The following is a 16,765-nucleotide window of genomic DNA, read 5'->3' on the forward strand; positions in this document are numbered from 1 at the left end:
ATATAATGAGTGCTTACTCTGTTTCTGCATAACTAAGAGGTATGCTCAAGTGGGTTTTTCAAGGGAAGAAATTAGATTCTCTCAATTTAAAAAAAAAAAAGTCAGCTATATTTACATTCCTTCTGTATGTTTGGTCTGTTCTGTCTGCTTGGGGCCTGTGGTCTCCCTTTAGCAATCTTTTATTTACTCTGTATGTTCCACTAAAGAGTTCATTGCCTAAGCCAAAATTGTAAGATTTTTTTTTAGCATAGGCAATGGGGCCTTCCATATTTGCAGCTGAAAAGGACAATACTTTCCCATGGGCTGTTCTCCTAGAAACAGATTCATAACAAAAGGCCTCAGCCATTGTATTCATATGTAGTGTTGATAATGTTCAATGTGGTACATGGTATAAATTTGAAAAAAAAAAAAATCCTCATTTCTACTCTGGGGCCAAGATCATAGATTACATCACATTTGACTCCATTTCTCACTCTTTTTTAAGTGTTTGCAGTACCTGATTAGGATGATTAGGAAATGAAATATTGCCTTTTGGCTCTCTGAGCAGCACCATGGCGGTCGGCAAGAACAAGCGCCTTATGAAAGGCTGCAAAAAGGGAGCCAAGAAGAAAGTGGTTGATCCATTTTCTAAGAAAGATTGGTATGATGTGAAAGCACCCGCTATGTTCAATATAAGAAATATTGGAAAGATGCTAGTCACCAGGACCCAAGGAACCAAAATTGCATCCGATGGCCTCAAGGACCGAGTGAAGTTAGTCTTGCTGATTTGCAGAATGATGAAGTTGCATTTAGGAAATTCAAGCTGATTACTGAAGATGTTCAGGGCAAAAAGTGCCTGACTAACTTCCATGGCATGGATCTTACCTGTGACAAAATGTGTTCCATGGTCAAAAAATGGCAGACAATGATTGAAGCTCATGTTGATGTCAAGACTACCGGTGGTTACTTGCTTCGTCTGTTCTGTGTTGGTTTTACTAAAAAACGCAACAATCAGATACGGAAGACCTCTTATGCTCAGCACCAACAGGTCCGCCAAATCCAGAAGATGATGGAACTCATGACCCGAGAGGTGCAGACAAATGACTTGAAAGAAGTGGTCAATAAATTGATTCCAGACAGCACTGGAAAAGACATAGAAAAGGCTTGCCAATCTATTTATCCTCTCCATGACGTCTTCGTTAGAAAAGTAAAAATGCTGAAGAAGCCCAAGTTTGAATTGGGAAAACTCATGGAGCTTCACGGTGAAGGTGGTAGTTCTGGAAAAGCCAGTGGGGGTGAGACAGGTGCTAAAGTTGAATGAGCTGATGGATGTGAACCACCAGTCCAAGAATCTGTTTAAAGTTCAGACTTATAATAGTGGCAAATAAAAAGTTATTTGTGGAAAAAAAAAAAAGGAAATATTATGCCAAGTCATAGAGGCCACGTGTTTATTTGTCACAGACCCTCAGCAGCAATTCCAGGACACACTGAGGGGCAGGATCTCTTCTCTTGCTACCAAGCAAGTGATTATTCCTTCTAGTTAAACTCCTTGTGACTGTTTCATAAGAACTTGAGTCCTAATCCCCACCCCTGGCCCCCCAAAATATTCCCAGTCAAAGGGTACCATGTCTTATCACAGTGTTCATTATAAAAATCTCCTTGCCATAAATAAAACTCAGATCAAATAATTCCTTGCTGGAGGACCAGAGCTTGTCCTGCAGACCCAGGGAGGAGAGGTGCACTGGGGAGAGGGAAAGATGGGGGCAGGTAAATCACAGTTTCACTTTTTATTATGTAGACTCTCAGACCTAACATTTTTATAGTAAGCAACTATTGTCATGCTTCTTTAATTCTCATTTTTTAAAAGTTTTAATAAATGCCATTTCTTTCTTGATTACATCCAAGTACAGCTGTCTTGAGCTAATGTTGTATACAAGAACCAAGGATTTAAGTGAAGTGGTCCAGAGACAATTGACTTACTGTTTATTATCCCAAATAGAACTCTTTTAAGAATAGCTTGAGGCTGTAGCTTGTATTAAATTTTGACTTCCGCTAACAAGAAATGCTTTGAAATGTGCTAAGTAAGATCAGTTCAGATCCCTGTATTGATGCATGAAGGAAGCCCATGCTTTAAAATCAAAGCAAAGGACATCAAAACTGTCTTTTGTCAGATAAGAATTTCCAGCCAGGCAAGGTGGCTCATGCCTGTAATGCCAGCACTTTGGGAGGCCAAGGCAGGCAGATCACAAGGTCAGGAGTTCAAGACCAGCCTGACCAATATGGTGAAACTCCATCTCTACTAAAAACACAAAAATTAGCCAGGTGTGGTGGCACACACCTGTAACCCCAGCTACTCAGGAGGCTGAGGCAGGAGAATCACTGGAATCCAGGAGGCAGATATTGCAGTGAGCCAAGATCACGCCACTGCACTCCAGCCTGGGCAACAAAGGAAGACTCCGTCTCAAAACAAAAAACAAAAAAAGATTTTCCAGTGGGGGTGAATAGGAGCACAGTCTAACATCCATTCATATTTGTGGTTTGAACCCACTTTCAGATGACCCAGGTATAGTATAGATCCCCCACCACAGAGAGTAGGGAGAGCTGAGTTCCATTCTACGCAGATAACATGATTTTGTTGCCATAAATTAGAAATACTTTGATAGACAACTGGCCCTACTTCCAATCAGCTACTTTGAATTCTGCCCCTATAACTAATAGCCCTACACAGCATGTCAACACTTTAATGTACTGGGGTGACATTTTGAAAGCAGGTCTTTCTTTGAAGGATACAGGAAACTACTTTGCTCAAAGTTAATTGAGCGTCTTATAAGGATTTTCTGAAATGTTGTTTGTAGGCTCAAGAGGACATCTGGTTACACCTGTTTTCAGCATGATTCAGGCTAGATGAAAAATCACTGTCAGCGGATATGGTTTACAATGAGATATTGTGTTTGGTTTGGAAGAATCAAATAAAAAATTTAAACATAGATTAAAATTTAACCACACGTCACAGAAATGACTCAAGAATAGATCAAAACTGCTTTCATAGTATAATTTTTTTAATTGTGTGAGGTTTTGCACCAAAAAAACTGACATATTTGTACAATCTTTGTGGGGTTTTTTAAAACAATAAGAATGATCACATGCATTCCACATTTCCACATATAACACACTGCACAAAGGAAGGTTTTTATTCCTACCTCTGAGACACGTGTTCATTTTCCTTTTGAACACTGCTTTTTGAGGTACTGGAGACCTCTTGATGTAAAAGTCCTCCAAAGTGTTCTTCAAACTAAGGCTTTTGATGAGATGAATGGAACTTGGAGATCTGGCAAGGATTATGCTGCAGCAAACCCAAAGAATTATTTTCATATCTGTGCTCTGCATTAAGTTGTAATTCAACATCAGGATTACCTTTGCTTCCTGTTTTTAACTAATGAGTCTGTTATGGGTCTGAGGCAAATAACAGAGGATGAAAGAAGAGAGTTTAAAGTGTTTAATGGCCAGAAGGCATCATGGCAGCTGTCGGAACGACTGAGAGCTAAGCCCCTGAGTTACTTGGTTCCTGAAGATGCTCACTGGGTGTTCTCCAGCAATATCCCTACAGGTATGGTCAATACACGTACAGAGCATCCACACTTTTCTTTAAAGGAGGATTGCCTAAAAATGCCTACTAAAATATTTTTAAGTTAGATGTTTACCTCCATTAATTCCTCCACCTGCCTCTCAGCGTTCATAAATCAACAGCTGAAAGATGTCTCCTAGAGCAGCTGACGGAAGGTGCCAGGATGAGGACCTTGAAAGTTTCGAAGGGGCTTGCTTGGCGTTGCTTTTTGTTGGTTGGCTTGTTTAGGGGGGAATGTTGGCCCTGGCTCCTACCGTGTGCTTTCTCAATTCCATGTTCTTCCCACTTACGATCACATTTCCTAGAGTTCAGGCCGACTCGGGCTGTACTGCATGCTAAAGCACCAGGGAATAACAGCATCATGGAGTAATTGGATGCCTGGAATTCACCCGGGACGATACACTCACTCTATCAAGAAAAGTGGGGGTATGCTTCTGAAATACAGGCCATCCTAGTCATTTGGCACTACAGGATGACATTGTTCAGGCTTCTTAAACCCATCCTTCATTGGGGTTAGCACAAAAATAACATACTATCCTTTAAAGTTTTTTGAAATTTCAAAGTAAATTCAACTTGGAAACAAAATTAAGGCAATAGGACTACACGTTGACAACTTTTCAAATTCTACAATAGAAAGAAGGAAACAAGATGTTTGTTACTTACAGACTACAGTATGATTATGCACAGAGATAATATAAAAGTATTGACTGTAAAATCCTTAGTATTAAATAAAAAGTTAGGGAAGGGGTCAGATACAAGATAAAGATACCAAAATCTCCAAAATAAACACTGTTTCTATTCTAACAAGCAGAAAATATAGGGAGAAAAATGCATTCATAAAAGTATTGGGAAAAAAAATACAAAGAGCACTAAAGAAATATCCAAGACCTATATCAAAAATGCAAATTTTTTACAGAGATTGATAAAAGAGAATAGTTAATAGACAGACACACCTGCCTCCCTCTCACACGGACAAGTGGGGCAGGGTCCCGTCACTTCCAGTCAGTTCTCCTTGAGAGGAGAGTGGCTGGGGATAGATAATTACACTCTCCCCATCTTGTGGTAAACACTGGGCCTGGAGAGGTCTCTTCCACAAGCAAACAAACAAAAATGAGAAGAGAACACAAATCCCCGCCCGCAACCTTGAAAAGTTGGAAGAAAATAATTTTGGAAATTACCTTGAGCAACGTTTCTTAGCTGTGTTTGAGCTTGTAGCTTGGGTGAATTATGACAGTTGATCTTCTAAAGATGTTTCCATTTGGAGAAAAATAACAAAGCCCTGGAATGCCTATGTTCAGAAACCCACCAGTGCCACTGGGCTCCCCGGTTGCGCCATTTTGGCTCTCAGGGGATCCTGCAGACCCCACCTCCCTTGAGGATCTGCCTTTGCCCACTCTTCTTTGCTTTTTACTCTTGTGTCTTGTAACAGGTAACACCTGTCACTCTGAGACGTAAACCATGTGAGGCCATGTGACCAAAGCCCCCATCTGGAGGACTCTTCCCTCCCCCAGAGACACTATTTGCTGCCCCCCCTAGGGTCTTCCTGGGCCACTGTTGATCTGACCTATCAGGAAGAGGGTCCTACAGTCCCCAAAGGCTGCCTGTTCTAATCTCCTTCCCTGCTAGGGACAGGGGAAAGAGAGACAAGGAGACCTGGGAAAGGGAGGGGATCAGAAGACAGGCGGGCCAACCTCTCCTGTCTCCTTTCTTTCAGGCAGGGCTAAGGAGCAGGGCTATCTGCTTCCAGTCTGCTCATCTTGGAAATTACAGGAGTTCTAGAGATGAATAAAAGCCCTTGGTACGTCATTTACTTTTACAACTAACCACTAAAGTCCTTTTAGTTCAAGTTCCCAAAGGGCAGCTTTTCCGACGCAGGTACTTTTGGCAGGGCCTGCTGCAAGAAACAGTCAAAGCACAAGGCTCATGGTGGTCTTCCCGGCCCCAAAAGGCTGAGTCAGAGGCCCTAGGTCCTCAAGGGGGTGGGAGACTATCTATGTTTAGCTCAGAAGGCAGATAGAAAAGTTCAACCCGCCCTTTGGGACCTTCCTCCCCACTCCTACTCTGTGCCCCACCCTTACTCCCTGAATACTTGGAATCAGCTGAAGTGCTCTAATAGAATCACTTAGATATGTTTTTAACCAGGACTACAGTAAGAAATACATCTTATGCGGGTATGCATTGTACCCATTGGTGTACCTAAACAGGAAATGTAAGTTTCACAAAACAATGCTTACCCTACTATGTGCCAGTCATGTTGAAATTTTCCATTCTCCTTTTAATCCACATTGTTCAAGGCCCACTAAATTATTTCACGCCTCACAGCTAAGTGGCAAGCGGAAGTCTAAAAAGCACCCCCTTGGGAGATGGGTGGTGTCCCTGGGGCCCTCAGGCACCCTGTCAGCCTCTTCTTAGGTGTTAGAGAGAAATGGCCAGAACCCAGACATGTCACGTCGGACCTGACTTCCTTCGCTGTTTCTCTATGGTGTGTCTCAGTAAACACCCAGGGCTCTGGCAGATCCAGGGAAGAGGGATCCCACACTAGAAAAGATGCTGCTAGAACCTGGGCCATGAGAAAGGCACGCATTGAATGGTCTCAGCAGACCGTTCACATGGCAGAGCTCTCCAAAGCCTCCCTTGTGCTTCTTCAGAATCACTTGTGCTTCTCCAGCACTCACCCTGATTACCTCCTGTGGTTCTCAGGTTGAGGGGGCAAAATCTCATCGTCCACTGGGGTCGGGGGTGCTTGCGGGAAAGACATCAGGAGAGGAGGGAATTTCCCAGGGAACCTGCTACGAGGCACGTGGCTTATTTTCCTGTTTCCTATCCAGGTCCAAAGTCAATTTGCACAGCAGAAAATCCTTATAAGACGCTCAATTAACTTCGAGCAAAGTAGTCGCTTCGCGTTGCACCACGTCATCCTCCCGGCTGAAGAAACACTTTATACCCCATAAAACAATCGCTCAGGAATCCCGGGCTCCCACACAGACTTGAGTTTCAAATAGAGAGGAGCCTGGCACCCACTCCATGAATGGCTGGTGTGTGGGGGCAGCTTGGGAGCCCATTAAGTTCCAGATTGAAGAGAGTGAGCCTGAGCTCGTCTCACACCCATTCGCCTCGGACACAAGAAATGAATGACGCCCTCTTCCCATCCCACCCTTTACTCTCTGTGGGCAAGAAGCATTGTCTGCAAGGCCCCTGAGGGGGATGAGGCAGGGAACGTAGGTGAGGTGGCCCAAAGCTCTCCTCGAGTCCGCTTTCCTGGCTTGGCCTTGCTCCCCCATCTCCTTGGGGAGCTGTTGTCCCATCCATTGAGCTGAGTGTTTCCAGTAAGAACACGGTCAGCCTCTAGCAGCGTCCCTGCCATTGCCCAGACAGTCTATAAGGCCCCAGGGTGTGGCCCGTTCGGATTTGATCCAGCTACGGTGGGGTTCGCTGATGCTGAGTGAAGCTGGGAGCCCTTCCTCTTGTTTCTCCTGCTGCTGAGTCTCGTCTTCTGCTCCTAGCCACTGGTAGAGGGGTTTTATCAATCCCTATCATCCAATGATTACATTCATCTATGCCTCAGGCTCAAGTCACTGCAGAGTCTCCCAGGTTCTCACAAGACTTCCACTGTCCAGAAATGTGTACAGAATGTTCACTGCACCACGCCGAAGCCTGAGAAAGTCACAAAACACAAGACAAATCCCAAATGCTCAGGGAGTATACAATGTCACAGAGAAGACATGACTAACGCAGGACAAATAAATGCAGTAATCCAGGCAGTGGATAAGTGCCCACAAGTGACCAAGAGGGGGTGAGATGACTGGGGTGGTCTCCACCAGGAGGTGAAATAGGAGCTCAAGGGCAGTGGCAAGAACACGAGAGTCCAAAATGATCAACAGATAACAGCAGGCCAGGACTGGAGGGTTTGCGTAAGAAAGTTCTGGTGGGGCTGTGGGGAGGGTGTGTAGAAATGGAATGGACGGAAGAAGTTAGGTCAACCAAGCCAAAAAGTAAGCCCTTATTCAGAAGGTAGGCAATTAGGGTGCAGAAAGGCCTTCTAAAGTCACCTGTGGGTTGATGCTGGCTTGTCTCCAAAATGACAAAAAATAGTTACCCTTCTAGAAATGCAACCACAGTGAACTGGAAGCAGCAGTTATGATTCAACGTGTAGCTGTGGTTTCTAGGGATCCCATAACATCATCAGTGACACAGCCCCTTCTGGGAGGCATGATCTCACACTATGAGGGACACAGAATGAGTTTCCCCATGCAGGCAGCTTCTCTGGATTTCTTTTCTCCCTCTTCTGGATCACCATTTTTTGTCAAGTGGCAAAGAATGTATCTGAAAGAAGAAACCCTTCCTGCCTTTCTTTCCACTGACGATACTTAGTATTCCTGGATCAGAAAGTAAGCTGAGGTACATCATGGGGGCAGGGAGCAGTCCAGCAGGAAGACCAGTGCTTATCCAGGGCTGGCCATTGGATGAGTTCACACTTAAGATCTCTTCCAAATCCAAGACCCTGAGTCTCATCTACTCCCACCCAAATTTTCCTCCGTTTCCAAGGTACATGGTTGACCAGCCACTACCCCATTTCCCAGTCATGATGTTGGCTGTGGCCGTCTGACCATGTTCTTTCCCATGTGAGCAGAAGAGGTGCACGCTGCTTCCAAGTGGCCATAAGACCTCCCAGATGTTCTCCTCTGTGTTCTTCCCCAGGTCCCATAGGCTATACTGACAATGACAGTGGTGATAGCAACATTGGGAGCCAGTTAATACTGGAATATGGCAAAGCCACTATCAGCCTATCTCCTGAAGGAACACAGGCAACCGAACTTTCTCTCCTGCCCCTACTCAGACAATCTGGAATGTCTGCCTTGGACTATTATGTGAGAAAAAAAGAAACATCTAGAGTGTTTAAACCATTATATTTTGGGTCTGTTTGTTACTGCGGTTTGGTCCACCCTGACACAATCTCAAAGAACTGAGTTTTCTTCTATCAGTCAACTGAGTGACTAGATACCCAGCTACTTAGAATTCTGATTATTGATAACCGAGGAAAAGAGAGAATGAGGTGGAAGTGTAAACGAAGGGTAACACATTGGAAAACTCCCTGCAAGCTCTTTTGGAGGTGTTGGCCTCTGCTATGAGAATCTCCATTTGAATTTGAACACGGATTTTGAAATTCTAAGGCGGTATCTGAGGATACAATTTAATTCACAAAAACCTACTGAGAGTTACCTGAGTACACCAGCTACCGACAGGAACTGGGTACAAATACTAAAGAAGAACCCAGCCCTTGCCCTAATGAATCCAGCACATGGTAGAGAGATCTGTATCAACAGTTTATTGTAGGACACTGCCCTCTCTTCCTGCGTGGCTCAGCTGTGTCTCAGCTCTGGGCATACCTGGTTTGATTGTGACTGAAATCATTAACAGAAGTCTTCTGAGCTCAGAGCAGGGCTTCGGGACACCTTCAGCCCCACACTGGCCCTAACATTGTGCTCACCAGAGAGTCAGGTGCACGCTTCCAGTGACCTCCTAGAAACAATAGTCCTCTTTATTGGACTCCACAAAAGCAATCAAATACAGTAACCAAACCAGTTCTTGCCTGCCAGACTCCTTGGAGAATAACAACATGATGCTAAAGGGGTATTAGAAAGATAAAAACAAAGGGGTTCTAGAAGAGATGACGCTTTCCTCCAGAGGGTAACTGGGTCTTAGAAAGAAAACTTCTGTTGTCAGCCGAACACCAGCCATGACCCACAGAAATGCTACCTGGGCTGGAGAAAGGCACTTCCCTTAGCAGTCAGCTGCTAAGGCGTCCTCGTGAGCCCTGTAGGATGTTATCAGAGCTTACATTTTAAAACACAAGCAAAGTGTGTGTTGGCATGCAGCAAACTGTCAAACCTGATCTATAGCCTCTCTGCATTCCTGTTAAAATATCCTCAAATATAGCCACACCTGGGGAACCCACACTAACTGCTTTATTTATGGGGGTAGATGGAGAAGCATGGCCCTCAAGACACACAAGCTGCCCTCCCCCTTGTCTAGAAGAGGACGTCTTGCCTCAAGGAAGGCATGAAATCGCTCTTGCCTCACCCATCTACCTCTAAAGCTGGGGCACAGGAGCTTCACCAGACCTGAGGCAGTCCCTTCCTGCTCCCCGGGGAAGTAATAAATTATAATCATGCAAATATGTTATGCATCCCATTTCCTAATCTGTGTAACAGACAATGCAAATGAATGTATCCAGAAGATACTATGACTGGATCAAGCGTTTTTTCGATCTCTGTACTCCTCTGAAGTTAGAGAGACATCTAAACCCCAGCAAAGTCATTTCCTGGTCTCAGATATAAACATTCCAGCTCAATGAACCTCTCCTGTAGTTCCCTTAGCTGAAATTTTGGGGCACTGAGGCAGTAAGCCACAGGCCCCCTCTGACCATCTAGAGACACTCACCTGTCACCCTCCACCTGCATTCTTCCCTTGATGAAAGCCTTGTGGGCCCCAACACTGAGCTCTGCTTTGCTATGCAAGCTGCCTCACCCTGCAGGTGTAACTGTGGCAGAGATCTGCCCACTCCCAGAAGGCTGGTGATAGAAGCTAAAGAAACTCCATGCACCTTGGGCTATCAGCAAATATGAGTGCAAGTCTTGGAGAGGAAATCTTCCTTGCACAAAAGCAAGTAAACCTGGCAGGGAGTTGTGGAATCTGTAGCACGAGGAGAGCAAACCGTTACCCTGAGGACTTAGGCAGGTGAAAGATTTCTAAACATATCCTCATGCAGGGAAACAGGCCTGAGAATGTGAAATCTAGATGGGCAGGGCTTTTTCTTTTTGTCTGTCTTGGAGGCTGGTATGTCTGCAGTGCCCAGAATAGGACTTGGCACATACCAGGTGCTCAGTAAATATTTGTGAAATGAATAAGTAAGTGAATAGATAGATTTCTTACAAACTAAAAGACCTATGGAATTATGAAGTTAAAGGGGATGCTTCTTTCTGGAAGCCATATGAAGGCCAGAGGCGACACAAGGAACTCCACCCAGCCTTCGCAAGCTCAGAAGCCTGATTTTCCTTGGCATCCAAAAATGGTAAAAGTCTAAGGCCGAGGTAATCATTAGAAAAGAAAGACTTCTGCCCCACAGGCCATCAGCATGTTCTGCAGAGGGGCCTCCCTGGTGCCTGACCCCTCCTCTCTGATCCTCTGCAGGCCACTCTGGCACTGTGGCTCTTCCTCTCTCTTTCCAAGCTGTCCCTGTCTGCCAAGCCCCTCAGGAAAGATGGACTCCATGGCAGATGAATGTAGATGCCAGTTCTGGAGGCTCTCCTGGGTGGCCCAGATGCACCAGCCTCCTCCACCTTCCCCTCTGCCCTTTCCCCTCCCCAAGGCTCTACTGCACTCGGCTTTCCCAGCCTGTACACACCTCTGAAGTTGGCAAGAAGCCCCACCACAACGAAAGGTGGAGCAAAGTAGCCAAGATTTCCCGTTCAAGGCCACTGGAACCATCCGTTAAGGACAGTTATGAAAGTAGAGTGGGACATTTAAGTAAATAAATAAACAAATAAGGCCAGGCACGGTGGCTCATACCTGTAATCCCAGCACTTTGGGAGGCTAAGGCAGGAGGATCGCTTGAGAACAGGAGCCTGGGCAACAAAACAAAGCCACATTTCTCCAAGAAAAAAAAAAAAAAAAAAAAACTGTCTTCCTACAGACATCAAAGAGATAGCAAGAATAACAAGATAGTGAGGAATGGCAGGGCAGAGTCAGTCAAAGAGAAGAGAACTCAGGACAGTAAACCCAGCACTCAATGCTGCTTTTGCCTTGAGGCCACTGGTGGATCCAAATGAATGAGCTCATCAGCTGCACTGCCCATCTGATGGCTCACAGGCAAAAGCCACAGCCCAGCGCCACCAAAGTTGGGAACCCAAATAGGTCCCCTCACCTCCTTTACCCTAACCCTGAAGGGCTATACTCTCAAAATAAGGGTGAGCCTGAAGTAAACCAACCCTCATGGGCTTCCAGCTTAGCTTCATGTTGTCAAGTTGATCCAGGGAAGCTCAAGCTGTAAACTTGGACTATGGTGTCCCAGGTTGGTACTGCCAGCAGCATCTGTCAGAAGAAGAAAAAACTCTGGAAAAATGATAGCAGCATCCCAGGCCTCAAATTATTCCTACGAAGAGTCACACTCTAAGCCCTTCCCCACTAGAAACTCTGGCAGGTCACTCCCCCAGAAAGACCCATGGAAGTTGCCCCCACAAGGATGCTGTAATGTTATCTGACTCGTGGGGCTGAAACAAACCTGATCCCTCCCCAAACTTCAGGTAGCCCGCGCTGTCTGCTTTTCTGGGATGAACCTGATCCAGCTGCAGGTTCTCTATGAAATCAGTTCTTTCCATGCTGGAAGCCTCTTCCTGCTAAGTGAAACAAGCAAAAAATACAAATTAGAACCACTAAAACCGATCATCTTTTCTTCCCACATTTCTTTGCAGAAAGCTATAAGAATCTCTTAGCAATCATTGAGTCCTGTCCCAGAGAGGGTATCTAGCCCTGGGGAACTGGCTCCAGGCTCTTTGTTAGGAAGGTTTCCCTATGATGGACTTGGGACACATGCCACCTCTTGGCCATTTCTCCTGAGCCTCCCTCCGGTCCTCCCTGGCCCCACCCACATCCGTTCCTATCCCTGTGAATTAGATTCAGCTCAGGATTGACTACTGTCTGAGCTTGCGGGTCACACTAGGCAATCCCTCCATCACCCCTTAGAGCTCTTGGCACAACCACAAGATTTTTTATTTGCTTTATTGCTGTTTTTTTGCTTAGTATAACCCCCATGGAAGCAGAAATCAAGTCTGTTTTGTCCACTGATGTGTTCCCAGTTTCTGGAACAGTTCCTGACACATAGTAGGACTCAGACACATTTTTGAATGAATGAATGAATGAATGAAACTTGGGGCAGGCAGCCCCAGGGCTCCCCCCTACTATGTCTGCAGGGATGGACTGCCCTTTCCTTCAGGGATCCTGGGAGCCCCTCTCCTTATTGTGCTTCATTTTCCTCTTCTCTTATGTCCTCATTTTGTAGGAGACTTTCAGGCACCTGGGCCATCTGGCGATTTCAGAGTACTCTTAAAGTGCTGGCGGACTACATCTTCCTCTCAAAAAAAACTTCCAAAGTGACTTAGTGGCGGGTCCTCATACTACCATCATTGTCACTATCAGATGTGGTCACTGCCCGACTTCCCAAGTGCAAGACCCCAGGCTTGGCACAAAGAGAATTAACAGTCTGGTCTGGGCCTGCACTGACACTGGACCAGCCAGGAACAGTGAACCAGGGAGCCATGGAGTGATGCCGCACATCAGGCATAACTGAGGACATGGGGATGTCAGAATTGCTGGCGCCTTCTTAGGGAGGGAATGCTATTTGCTTGGGTGGGGGTGGGAGAGTTTGATCAGCACTCATGACAGAAGGTGAGGTCTCACGGGCCTAATGTGGCCTACTCCAAGGCTCAGAGGAGAGGGTGAACTAACTGCGTGAGACAAGCAGAAGGATTTTGATTTTTATTTTTTCGGGTGGGGAGGGAGCTGCAGAGGGTTGGCTTGGGGGAAGGGGTGGGAGCAGTCGTTGAGTGAGAGGTAAAAGAGTGAGCAGAAAGAGCGTGTCAGCAAAAGTTTGAGGCCAGATGCCAACCTGGGGCTGAGAGAACATTCCAGTGGCAGAGAAGCAGGAAGAATGTTTTGTTTTTTTTAAACACTCATGTGTGTGTGCCTGTTTGCCATATGCAAGGCTGGTTTTCTCCAGAACATCCCCGGTTCTCCACAATGTCAAAACACGACCCCTAAGTATTTGAGTTTTGACTGCATCTTATACCCAGATGATGGGGTAAACAGAGCATACAGATGTCCAGAAGGCAGGAACCAGGAGGCCGTGACGGCCACGCAGTCACAAGCCTCCAAAGAAAGCATGCCAGGTGGGATTGCATCTGAGTTCCCTAGACTCAAATCCCAAGGGAGCCTGGCACCCGGTAGGCAATGACACCATGTAAAAGTGGAACTTAACTCGGAAGTTGAAATGGACCTTGGCTGGAGAGGTCCATGGACTGGAGGGTCGGGGGAGGCGTGGCAGTTCAAGATGACTTGAAGAAGTTAGCTAGGCAGAAATGCAATGGCTGTGCCAGAAACCAGTGCAGGAAGACGCAAGAAGAGCCAGGGGCAGGCTTCAGAGAGCCTCAGAGCTAAGCTAAAGAGCTTGGACTTTTAACCTGTTGGCAATGGGGAACCACTGAAGGTTTGTTTGACCTGTTGGACGGGGGCCAAAGAATGCCTGAGAAAAATGCCCCCAAGAGAGGTGTCTGAGGGGCCCTGGGGCAGAGCAGAGAGTGCCTAGAGGCCAAGAGGCCAGTTAGGAAACTCTGCAGGAGCTCAGGGCCTGGACAGAAACAGGGGCTGCCAGGGGTAAAAGAAGGACTAAGACGCAACGGCTGGAGAAGTGATGGGAACTGGTGAGCCGCTCACTGGGGAAGGAGAGGAGAGAAGAGGACAGACCAAATCCTGAATCAAAGATGATGCAAATGATGCTGGAAGAAGAGTGGAGGGCTGGGGAGCCCTGGGGAGAAGCAGGTGGCACATGTCAGCTGGCAGGGAAATCTGCCAGGAAAGCTCTTCGGGAAGAGAGGCAGGAGGATCTCTTGACTTTCACGCTGCTTTTCTCAAGTGCAAGTTTCCTCTGTCCTCTCGAGTGTACAGAGGCCATTTGCTTTGGGCTAAGAGAGGTCGCTGCGTGTGTCACTGGACAGTGATATGGGGCACACGAAAATGCCCCCTCAGCAGCCATCCCCACACCCCCGGAGTTAGAGCACTTCTGAGGGGACCTGAGCCAGGCAGCTCCCACCTGCCATTCATCTTTTTTGTTGGCTCTCCGTGCAGGTCAGACTAAGGACTCCCCTGCTGTCCTCCTCCTGACCTGCTGAGAATCCACTCAGCTGTCCATCACCCATTTACCTTTTCTCATATACCATGTAGAGCCCCACATACAAAAGCCACCCTTACACACTTGAAGACTCCTATAGACAAAAGTCTGTGATTGCTCACAGGGGGATCTGCAATCCCCCACCTGCACGGCTACCATCCTCACACTCCCGTCTCAGGATGGTTTGCATCGACTTGCAAAGTTTGAACTTGTTGCTCTGTGGACATTGCTCTTGAGGGCTTCAGAATATTTTTCTCTCCTCTTCATCTATACCTTTCTGTGGCCAATTTGTGTCACTGCTCAGCTAGTTTCCAAATACGGTCCTTTGTTGTACTCATACACCCCACTGCCATCATTCCCCTGCATAGAGAGTGATTATTTGGCCTAAAGGTCATCCTTCTGTGGCCCAAAGTGAACCCCAATCTCACGAGTCCATGCAGCATCTTTTATGTGTGTTAGCTTCCCCCCCGGGCCCTGGTCTTTCCTCAATGCACTGGTTGCTGCTTTCCCTGGGGCCTGCCCATCACACTTGGCAGGCAGGACATCATGGCAAGACTTCCCCCCTGTCAGTCTGTCCCACAAGACCAGGTGTGCCCTGCAGGATACACTCCATCTTCCTCAACGGCTAGACCCTCTCTTTCGGAATCAAGTGTTTTTCTCCACCTGCTGGCTGATGAGAAGGAAAGGACACTCTGTAGTACTTTTTGAAGTCTCTTCCACTCATCAGAAAGCCCTAGCCAAATATCTGCGTAGGCTTATGACCTCACCCTATCAGACTACGTGGTCCTTCCTCAGGCGTCAGGACCATCCTCTGGCACCTGCCATCCTGGAAACCCTGTCCCTCCAAACAGACACCTGCCACCCCATCCAAGTCTCCCCCAGGGTGGGTGACATCCTCAATGGGACTTCCCGGCCTTACGTACCTGCGTGTGTCTGCTGTCTTACATGTGTGATTCCCCAGCCAGGGCATCCGTGCCTGGTCACCGTGATTTTAATACAGGGGTTATCTGAGAGGAGAGGCAGATCGGGGGACAGATGAAACCCCAAATCAAAGATGATGTGAATGTCGCTGGGAGAGGAGTGGAGGGCTGGGGAACCCTGGAGAGAAGCGGGTGGGGCTTGGGGTACACGGGGCTGTGGCCTACACCTCCAGGGCTAGAAATCAGAAGCTGGAAGCAGGGTGTAGAAAAAAAAAGCAGAAAGCAGCCTAAAAGTCTCACTCTTCCTAGATGTGCTTCTGGGGCCAGCAGCACCATAGAGTCTTTAAACTTGCTGGAAACACAGTGTCTCCGACAGCGACCCACTGAATCAGAACATGGCATGTTCCATCCAGGCTCCTGAGACAACTTCCCAGGCGTTTCCACACTGCCTTAACTGAGCCTCTGCAGGCCCCCTGCCCACACTGCTGGACTGGTTGTTGACATCCCTATTTCTGGTTCCTTCCACCGGGGCCCCTGGTGCTCTGGCCCTGGGCCTCTGACACCCAACACCCCATCAGAGAACACCCAGTGCTGGAGCCTCCCCACCCCCAGCTCAGGTAGGCTCTGCTGGGGTCTCCAGACCAAGAAACACTCAGCTGAAGCCCCTGCGGCAGAAGCCACACTGGGTCTCACCATCCACTTAGGGTCACTGCCGTACACAATGTTTCCTGGTCCCCCTCAGGGTGACGTGTGAGGATTTCAGACTCCTGGGTCCCTTGCTCAGTGAGCTTCCTGTGCTTCCCTTGAAAAGCACTGTGCTGTGAATCTGAGGCTTATTGACAGATGTGTCCAAATCTGTTCTCCAGTCCTGCATGCGCCCTTCACAGTCTGGACGTGGGTAACTGTGCACTCCTGACAGGTCCCGGATAGCCTCCTCTGAGGCGGGCGGGAAGGCCATGAGACCCAGGTAGACAAGGAAGAACTGCAGGGTGAGAAAGTCACTGGCCACCCACAGAGACTAGTGTTGGGCTCCAGGACAGATGGTCTAGGCTCAGAGGGAGCATTCTCTCCCATGGAGAAAAGGGTTGGAATTCATATAAACTCTCCAAGCCCACATGTCCCCGGGCATGGAGCGAGGATGCTGAACTTTTTGATCTCCAAGGGCCGGTCCAGAGTGAACGCCTGTGCCAGGAGCTTCGAAGTATCAACCTTGTGTGGAGCATTTTGTCCTTGAGTCCAGCCTTTCAGGTTGGAGCTTCCCAGGCTCTAGCACCTCCTCCAGAGGATGACTTTTACTAC

General features: G+C 47.3%; 1 protein-coding gene and 1 pseudogene across 1 annotated transcript in view; one reads left to right on the forward strand and one right to left on the reverse strand.

Moving 5' to 3' along the window:
* Positions 1 to 510: 510 nt before the first annotated feature.
* LOC116533160 lies at positions 511 to 1,380 on the forward strand (annotated as a pseudogene).
* A 1,249-nt stretch (positions 1,381 to 2,629) lies between these two features.
* Positions 2,630 to 16,765, reverse strand: part of FAM174B (family with sequence similarity 174 member B) — a 56,613-nt gene continuing 42,477 nt past the window's right edge. Inside the window, exon 3 of the mRNA XM_032252778.1 lies at positions 2,630 to 12,000. Coding sequence (XP_032108669.1) covers positions 11,961 to 12,000 — 40 coding nt within the window. The 3' untranslated portion in view covers positions 2,630 to 11,960. The remainder of the gene's footprint in view (positions 12,001 to 16,765) is intronic.

Source organism: Sapajus apella, unplaced genomic scaffold (genome assembly GCF_009761245.1).
Source record: "Sapajus apella isolate SASKATOON/1434 unplaced genomic scaffold, GSC_monkey_1.0 scaffold80, whole genome shotgun sequence".
Lineage (NCBI taxonomy): Eukaryota > Metazoa > Chordata > Mammalia > Primates > Cebidae > Sapajus > Sapajus apella.